The following is a 10,017-nucleotide window of genomic DNA, read 5'->3' as shown; positions in this document are numbered from 1 at the left end:
TAACATTTACTTGTTTTGTTCCGTAACTTGGCAAATTTGAGTATCACTCAAATTGATAACTACCCAGCTCTTCCAGAATGTACCACCCTACTTCTGCGCCACATGGTATTCTTTGTAAATGCTTAAAGAAGCATCTTGTTCATCATTGTGTTAAGTTCATAAAACTGGAACAGTAGAAAAATGACGAAGATTAACAATAAGAGAATATTTATTTATGCTTCTAACCAAAAGAAGTTTTAACCCAGATAGCATTTTCTGATGCTAACTTAACCCGGTGATACATGGTTCAACATTTGTTGATCAACAAATGTTGTAGCTGTTGTTCACCAAATGTTGAACAGTGTGTCATGTCATTGAATGTTGAAATATGTCATTCAACGTGTTGAACATTGAACGAAAATAGAGGCCAGCTCTATTCCGTTCAACATGTTTGTGCAACATTGTTCAACATTTTGTGGAGCAATAAATGTTGCAAGATGTTGAACCTTGTGTCATCAGCTTAAATAGTATCTAGGAGTTTTTGACTTTCAGATTCTAATTGGATTAATTTGTAAGTTTTGAGCACCATTTTGTAGAATGACCAGTTGATCAATTTTCACCAGTTGTTCATTTCGTTTCTGATTTTGGCCTTTTTGATTCTGAGCCTCTCTAAAAACAAACTTTGTCACACACAACTGGTGGCCAAGCCAAGTCGACCACACTGCCTGACCTTTATTAACACAACCAAAACAGTCATAATAACTATGGTAAAAACCAGCAGATAAGCCGCACCCTGAATTTAGCAGCTCAAATTTTGGAAAAAACGTTTTTTGAAAGAAATCAAAATAATTCAAAATCAAGTCTTCAGAAGTCTTCTTCGTCATCCGCTGTTCATCGAACGTAAACTCACTTTTAACATTGAAACGCAAAATACTTCAAAGTCTTAGCCACAATTTTAGCACTTTAACATAATGAACATTATAAAGATCTTTTTCTGGTATTTGTTGACAGAAATTTCTTCATTCAACACAGTTTTTCCATAGATTTTTGCAAACAAGAACGTAAACGGAACATTCGAAGCGTAGTAACCAGGCATTAGATCCAACGTGAAAATGGAAAACTGGACACAGGAAGCAGTGCGATGTTTTAAGAGTTTACGCAAAGCGAGAATTAACTAAAGCTGCATGACACATTGCCCAGTGTAACAGGGTCTTTATTAATATTATATTGTTTGTCAGTAGTTGACATGACTATTTGTTCGACAAATGTGTGTGATGTTTTCCTGTTGGAGAAAAGTGACCATACACTGCGGCTTAAAGGATCTGTTAACAAAGACGGTTCAACGCTTTTAGGGATGACAACTGTAAGCGCTGTAATATTAAAGCTTACTCTTACATGAACAACGGCTCTTTTAAGAGCCAACAAACTTACTTACAAGTAGGTTTGTGTAATATTCATTTACATACTTTTCCATGAACGTGTCAGTTAACCAAAATTGGTGTTGAAATTCCTGACACCTTTTTCAAATGTTCCCACAGATAAGCCGCACCCCCGATTTCTAGCGACAATTTTTGGAAAAGAGGTGCGGCTTATCTGCTGGTTTTTACGGTGTATCATAATAAGTCTTATCGCAAAATCATGAACACTAATTTTACGAACTGAATTGAATTTGATAAACATATGAGGAAGGGTATGAAGTGGCATGGAAAAAACATGTGAAGGGTGTGTGGGAGGGGCGGGTTCGGCAATGACAGATGGCAAGAAACTAACTGAGCTGCCAACAGACCATGTTAACTGAAGACCCCCTATACACTCCATTCCCCTGCTGTGTGTGAAAAAAACATTTCCCGCTTTATTGGTTCCTCACCCTGCTGAAAAACTCACTTTCATAGTTTCCTGCTGTTTCCTTTTCTTGCAGGCCCTGTACAGGCACTTGACTTCAACCCTTTTAAAACAAGCTTATTAGCATCAGGTGCCAGTGATTCCGAAATTTACATTTGGGATTTGACAAATCCTGGCAACCCATTGACACCAGGAAGTAAAACTTTACCCCCTGATAATATCAGTTGTGTGGCATGGAACAGACAGGTTCAGCATATACTGGCCTCAGGCTCTCCATGCGGCCGATGTGTTGTGTGGGACTTGAGAAAGAATGAGCCGATTATTAAAGTCAGTGACCAGAGTGCTATGGTAAGAGAATACTGTGTCAATTAATACGACATTGTGTATGTAATTACAATCACAATAAAATTAACCCATTCACTCCTCAGTTGTCCCAGGATGCCCCCAGTTGATCAGTAAAATCATCTGGCGTTAGACAGAGTCAAATCTGTTGTGCCTGACTCCCAGGGGTCAATGGGTTAATGATGTTGTAATAGGCCATTTCCGAGTTCATGTCTGCCTCCTCTTCAAAACGAGTCCAAGTGCGAAAATTAGTTTTCATCATATGTAAAGTTCGTCTAATTACCATCACAAAAACTTCGCACTTAGACTCGCTTTGAAGAGGAGGCAGACATGAACTCGGAAATGGCCTATTAGAGCAGTTTAACACCCAAACCGGCCTGTCAGACGCCAGAGTATTAAATTTTTACTCTGTCCAACACCAGACGATTTTACTCGTCAATGGGGAACCCCCGGGAGTCAATGAGCTAATCACTCACTGAAAAACGATGTCCTCCATTATATGCATTACATACATGCATTAATTTGAATTTTTTATGAGCATAATTGTTAAGTTTATTGCGCATACATGTACTGGTATTATAAATGTAAGCAGAAACCCCAAGGGTGGAAACGTGTAACGGCCCCTTGTGTGCTGGGAAACAAGCTTCGGAATATTCAATTTGTTAACTACCATATTTGGAAGAACAACAGCGAGGGGTTTCCAAATATGGTACTTAGCACTGAAACATTCAACCAATCAGTTCGCACTGAATATTCTGTGAACGCGCATTACACGTTTCAACCCTTATGGGTTTCTGATGTAAGTTGATAACCCACTTTGATAAAAAAAGACTTACACCTTTACCTTAGTGCAAATTTCAAACATGCCAAGCTTTAATGTTAAGTAGAAGGCCATTTGCTTAGAGATCATTTTTGGTTTATTGTTAGTCTTGGTTTACATTGTATTACACGTACAGTACAGGTCAGAGATAAGCGGCCAACGCACACGCAAAACGCACGCACAATTTTTGCGTAAACGCGTGTTGAAAAACGCGTGCGGACACGCGCATTTGATGCGCGTTTCCTTTTGTTATTCACTCGCATGACTGTGTTATCTATGGCATTGTTCTGCACAACAAAAAACAAAACAGAAGGCAATTCCTACTAACACCGCTAAAAGGATGTCTCCGCCGACAGAGAAAGAGCCGATTTCTTTCCGCTTTTTTCGCCCGGGTTTTTCGGTGGCTTTCAACAATTTAATCACTGATCGAATGAAAAACAAAAATTCGGAATTTTCTTATCTCTGGCTCTACAAGTCATAAGCAAGTGTTAGAATGGGAAAACACGTTGTTGTTGGAGTTTTAATTTGTAGTGAATTTTTATTTGGATGCACCAGACGTAAACAGTGCTTGCGAGCGAACTTTAGTTACTGGTATAATGTTTTAATTCAACAAGACACACGACGCGTCAATTTGTTGTTTTCGCGATTTTGTGACGTGATCTCTGATTCTGTAAGACGTAAGAAAGTGCTTGAGACGAGAAGTGTTACGTTTTAGAAATGAACTCTATCTTGACGAGCCAGACATAAGAGGTTACGCGCCAGGCAAGACGAATTTTTGTGAACGAATTGTATGTACGTTATGTCAATAAAGACAAGCGACGCGTCATGTGAGATAACCGATTCTTTTGACGATTTCGCGACAAGAAGTTTTGAATTTTCATATCTCTGGTTCTTTAAGGCGTAGGAAAGCGCTTGAAACGGGAAAATGTTCCGTTGTTTAACCTCTTATTTGAAATGAAATTCATTTTGACGCGCCTGACAAGACGAGTTTTTGCGAGCGGATTGTATCTCTCTCATTTTTACAAAGACGCGCGACATTGATATGTGTGACAATCGATTCTTCTGACGATTTCGCGACAAGAAGTTTTGAATTTTCATATCACTGGTTCCACAAGGCTTAAGAAAGTGCTGAAAACGGGAAAGTGTTAACATTTTCATGCGCCCGACATAAATATTGCGCGAGCGAATTGTTACATTTTTTTTTTAATCAAGAGTACCCCGCTACTTATTTCCACATGTTTACCTGTGAACTGAAACAAACACGGTGCTGGGTTTGCCAAACGATGTTCAGCTGAATAGCCATTGCCATATACATTTATACAATAAAAAGCTATTAAAACTAACAATGATATAACCACAATAGGTCGACAATGGGCTAACTCATACATACTAATGAGCTTTGCTTTATGCGCGTATTTCATGCGCGTGTCAAAGACGCAGACGCGTGCGTGTTTGACACGCAGGCGCGTTTTACACGCGCATTTTGGGCCGCATATCTTCGACCTGTACTGTAGTTTTAGTTTATTTCATGTATTTACCGAAATTTATACTAAACATAATTATGAATCAATTAAGGGCATTTAACGCCCACATCGCCAGTGGAGGGTAGGTGCCCAGGAAGCCTGGGGGCTGAAACCGCAGTCACATCCCCAAGGTGCTAGAACACCCAACTGGCCTCCCCAACCCACAACCAAGCCACGAGCCCCCCCGTGTCAGGCCCCCTCAGGCACCCATCACACTTGAGCCAGATAGCTCAGTGGAAAGAAAAATAAATAAAGAAATAAAGAAAATACAAAAAAAAAAAAAAAAAAAAAGAACACAAAAAAAAGAATACAAAAAAAAGGACACACATGCAAAAAAAAGGAATACAAAAAAAAAGAACAACACACACAAAAAAAAAGGAATACAAAAAAAAAGGGGTGGGGGAGAGGGAGGGAACACCGAGAACCACTAAACTCCTAATCCGACTCACAACGCCATGACATCAGAGCAACAAACACGCGGCAAACACATTGGACAACAACGCATGCACTAAGCAGGAATACCGCTGAACCATGTCAGCCCCAGGGCTTCCACAACCTAAAGAGTGCTGCAAACGCTACAAAAACGCATAAAAACGCTAACAAACGCCTGCAAAGCGCTACTGACCGGACTAGCTCCCGGTCGTGAACCATGTAACTATAACAAATGCTACAGAACGTACCAAAACGCTAAACAACGCTACCAGACGGCCAAGACACTAACAACCGCCTGCAAAACACTACTGACCAGACTAGCTCCTAGTCGTTAACTACATGTATGTTAAATTTCATTTAACTATATTTACTGTACTGGCAATTTCTTTGTGTACAATAATAATAATAATAATAATGATAATAATAATGATAATAATTTATTTTATTATTTCAGATTCGATGCAAGGCAGTTGAGTGGCATCCAGATGTTGCAACTCAAATGGTTTTAGCCTCAGAAGATGATAGATATCCAGTTATACAGGTGCTTATCAACTGTAATGTTAAGACTAAAGACCAAATTTTGATCTTCAGTCTCTGTAACTTGTATGTCTTCTTTGTTTACATTTTTTAACATGCAAGTTGAGGAAATTGACATTCCAATTTTTTCTTTACAGATGTGGGATCTTCGATTTGCCACATCCCCAATGAAAGTTCTGGAAGGTCACCAAAGGTATGTTTGTTATATTATCACGTATGTAGCTCTATGATTGCTCTATTGCTCACTCATTATTTTCACCTACCCTTCTTGTAATCGCAAAATGGAAGCTTAAAAGTTGGAGCTTGCCGTTAGGTGGGTAAACTTATACGTTGAGTCTCACGATTAGTTGCCCAAATAGCAAGTGCAATTTTCCTGTATCTTGTTTTGGCAAGATCTTGATTTGAAGTTCATTCTTGTTTACAGAGGAATTCTGTCAATTGCCTGGTGTCCTCAAGATCCTGACTTGCTTATGAGCTGTGCCAAGGTAATCATCTATTATACAGAAATAACATAATATACTACATGTACACTGTAGTCCAACAGTTTAAAAGTCCGCATCCCTCCAAATTTGAGAGTGTTCTAAACAAGCTGGGTTAAGAAATAATAGATTTGGACAACCAGGGCTGAGTTGCTCTACCTCAAAGCATAGTTTTCTGTTTAATATCATGTCATTAGTATCATATTAATAGGACTTACAGCTGTACTTGGAAGATACATGTATGGTTGGTGCTTCAGCGTAGGAATTTATTGTTTACTGTACATTGCTCCATAACTGATTCAAACAGCATGAAGTACATGTATTTTGTACATTGCAAACTCTGACCTTTAATCTGGGCTTAGTAATGGTGCATTAATTTACAGTGTAATAATGGTTCTGTTATTTGCTACATGTGTATACCTTGACACCTGAGACAAACCAGTTCAGAATTATGACTTATTTGGTTGTCCATAAAACTGTTGGTTTGAAGGGAATTAAGTTTGTGTTGAAGAGTGTGCAAGGGCCGATTTAAGCACTGTTTAAGATCCATTGTCACATATTGACTGTTGAGGTGAGTAAGACCATAAAAACCAGAAAGAGGTGAAGGATGCATAGTGTGTAGCTGTTAGCGGAACTCAAGATTCACTTCACTTTTGTTAAGTAAATGTACATGTAGTGGCCTCATGTTCACTGTGTCGCTAGGTTCCAAGCAAAACAAAATGTTGGGTTTCCTAGCTGGCCTGTGGGTTTGATAAAGAAAACTACCATAGGGTAGTTTGAGCAGAGCTGACTTATTGGGAAGCCTGTAATACCCAGAAAAATAATTAGGCTTTTAGAAAGAGTAGAATCGCTACATGAGCTTGAAATTATAACAGTACAATGTAGAAAGGTTTGTTGCGGTCTCTGAAACATCAGTTTTCCTGAGGTATCCTTTGGCAATACTGTAGGTGGGAACCGCCCATACGTACATGTACCACTATCACCTGTTGCTGTCACACTGACTTAGTGGCAAATTCCATGTACAGTGTACTTGTCCTCTCCCCTATCATCCTTGTTGGTGTAACAGGGTTGGTACATTTCGCTGACCCCCAGTCCATGGACTACCCAAATGGACTACCCTAAAAATACAATTTTGAATGAGTGCTGTTGATGTATGTGTAAGCAGCATCTCAAAGAGTGCTTACTTAAGCCTCAACACCCATTTTAAACAGCATTGTTCGACAGTATCCATTTTAAAAAGGTTAACTTAGCTTACATGAAGTACCGTAATTTCCGGGCGATTACCCTCGGGTAATGTGTTAATTTTTTCCGCAAACAGTTGTTGGTGCGGGTTATAGGAAGGTGCGGGTAATGTGATAATTTTTAAATCTTCCGGTATAGTTTTAAAATCTTAAGTAGAGAAAAAATATAAAATTCAATAATGAAACTGTTCCTAAAAACTGTGTATTGCCGTATTTATCCCGCTTCAATTGCCTAATGCTCTCGATGAAAACTAATGCAAATTGAAAATCGTTAATCACGCGTGATATTACTTTCTTACTTTGCTAATTTCGCACCTTCTTTCTATGTTAAGTTAAAAAAAAAACCATTATTCGCCAACTGGAATAATAAACTAAAAACAACAGAATAAAAATGTGAAATAACAGACTTTAAAGTACCATAATTCACACACAAAAAATGAAGACGACATGTTCATTTCATAGTACCGACGCCGCCGCATAACTTTTCTAATATCAGTCGCCCAGCGCGTGTAAACAAACATTCACGGACAAAATTTGAAAACACCAGAATATTCGGTGCATCAGTAAAATATTCCTAGCAAGCAATGCCTTGAGGTAGAGAGTATTTTCCCGTTTCAAGCGATTTCTTAGAGTCAGTAGATCCTGAGATATTGATTTTTTTAGAACGGATTTTTACAAGCGGTATCATTCAATAGAAGATCAAAAAACAATAGGTAAAATGAGGATAATTAAAACAATACTTCTTTCAAATCTGTGTGTTTCCTCATTTGTTGATTCAATCTTTAAAATGATGCTTTATTTGTCTTAGTCTTTGTAAAACCACTCAATGAACATTGCAAACAATGCGTGTGAAAACTTGATTTACTAATTCTAACACTCGGCCCAACTTTCTCTGAACCTATCAAAATGGCGCTCAATGATCAATCATAGAGATGGTGGCCTTCAACTCGCAATCTATCGAGTCTTAGCGTTAATACATTGATATTTAGGTCATTTTAACAAGACAAATCAGAAATAGCTAAGGAGAGTGTTTAAGGCTGCATTGTTAACAGCCAATTCTCAGCAGAAAATGTTATCGATCTTTCGCTTTGTAAACAACAACACGGAATATTCATCGCTCCAAGTTTGTGAGTTCTTATCCCGGTAATACAGTAGCATGATTTTCTTTTGTTTTGGGGTGCGGGTAATAGGCCAGTGCACGTAATCTGTTGAACTTTTTTTCCCCTTACGACAAAAATAGACTGCTGCGGGTAATCTGCCGTGCGGGTAAACGTCCGGAAATTACGGTAATCTGCCATCAAAACGATAATCGAAAGCTAACCTTTTTAAAATGGGTGCTTAGACTTAAATACTGTTGAACAATGCCGTTTAAAATGGGTGTTGAGGCTTAAGTAAGCACTATTTGAGATGCTGCTTACACATAGATCAACAGTACTCATTCTAAATAGTATTTTTAGGGTAGTCCATTTGGGTAGTCCATGGACTGGGGGTCAGCGAAATGTACCGACCCGGTTTAACGTACAAGTACAATGTATTTGGTAGGTGGAATTGGAGGCATTCATTTTTCAAATACTGTTGAACAAAACAAAAAATTAGCCGGAAAGCCACACATCACAAATCAGCAGTTCTGTGAGAAACCATTGAGTGCATGAATTTGTTAATAGAATCCTTACCTGTACATCTAACACTTTTAATCTTAATTATTCTTCTCCTCACAAACACAGGATAATCGCATTCTCTGTTGGAATCCAAATACCCAAGAACCTGGAGGGGAGGTAATGTTATTGTAATTTGTCGTATTTGAAACAAACACGAAAATGCATGTAAGGAAAGAGATTCAGAAGAAAAAGTACAGTATGTTTGTTGCCAAAATGAGAATCTAAAGCCTTGTCTGCACTAGTAAGTTTTATTTCCCGGTGCTTATGGTACAGCAAGTTTGTTGGTGATTGCTCAATCTGAAATAGACAGAATTTATTAAACAAAGGAAGGGTTTTTAGAAACTATGTCAGCCTCTGAATTTTTTGCTCCATTTTATCTGACAAGTCATCAATAACAGTAAGTTTTTATTTGTAGCATTTTTTTGTTAAGTTGTCACAAAAATCATAAACATGTAAAACAACATTTTTGTTTCCATTATTTTAGATTGTTTATGAGTTGCCAACTACAGCCCAGTGGAGTTTTGATATTGCTTGGTGTCCAAGAAACCCTGCAATGGTTTGTTCTTCATCATTTGATGGCCATGTCAGTGTGTTTTCTCTCATGGGAGGAGGGGCTTCTAGCCAAGATTTCAATCAACAAAAGGTAAGTACGTCCTTCTGACATCATTAGACAATAATTTACACCCTTCTTTTATAATTTAGGAGTTGACATAGTTGGCAGAATGGAGGTTTGGTGCCCGAGAGATCCAGGCTTGAAAATTCTGGCAATTAACCCTGCCATGAGCCCCACTCCAACCTGCATGAATAAAGAAACAAATTGAAGGCTGTAAGAAGGGTAAAATGCTTTTAAAGTACTCTTCAGTGCAATGACAAGTTATGCTAAACTGAGAATTCAAAGATACAAAAGGGTCACCCTGTCTGTTGATCAGAAAAGTACAGGAAGAAAAGTTCAGATTGTGGAAGTGATCAAAAGGGGATGCCATCAAATGACAACTCCTTTCACATAATCTTGATTCACACTTACACACATCACACTGTTACAATATGAAAAATTACATGATTGTTTACTCTTACAGCCACAATGTTACTGACGATAAAAATATATGTATTATGTCCAAATTATTGTGTGAAAAACCTTTGCTTGTGCAAGTAATAAAAAAGCTG

At 38.3% G+C, this 10,017-nt stretch overlaps 1 protein-coding gene across 2 annotated transcripts in view; it reads left to right on the top strand.

The window, feature by feature from the left end:
- LOC138042766 (protein transport protein Sec31A-like) overlaps positions 1–10,017 on the top strand; it is a 38,860-nt gene that overhangs the window by 6,791 nt on the left and 22,052 nt on the right. For both annotated transcript variants that reach the window (XM_068888761.1, XM_068888760.1), the window contains exons 5-10: positions 1,898–2,169; positions 5,393–5,479; positions 5,613–5,668; positions 5,900–5,960; positions 8,920–8,970; positions 9,338–9,496. In XM_068888761.1, the coding sequence (XP_068744862.1) occupies positions 1,898–2,169; positions 5,393–5,479; positions 5,613–5,668; positions 5,900–5,960; positions 8,920–8,970; positions 9,338–9,496 (686 nt within the window). The remainder of the gene's footprint in view (positions 1–1,897; positions 2,170–5,392; positions 5,480–5,612; positions 5,669–5,899; positions 5,961–8,919; positions 8,971–9,337; positions 9,497–10,017) is intronic.

This window comes from Montipora capricornis, chromosome 3 (assembly GCF_036669925.1).
Source record: "Montipora capricornis isolate CH-2021 chromosome 3, ASM3666992v2, whole genome shotgun sequence".
Taxonomy (NCBI): Eukaryota; Metazoa; Cnidaria; class Anthozoa; order Scleractinia; family Acroporidae; genus Montipora; species Montipora capricornis.
The sequence above is the reverse complement of the archived record's forward strand: the minus strand, read 5'-3'. Positions and strand labels throughout refer to the sequence as shown.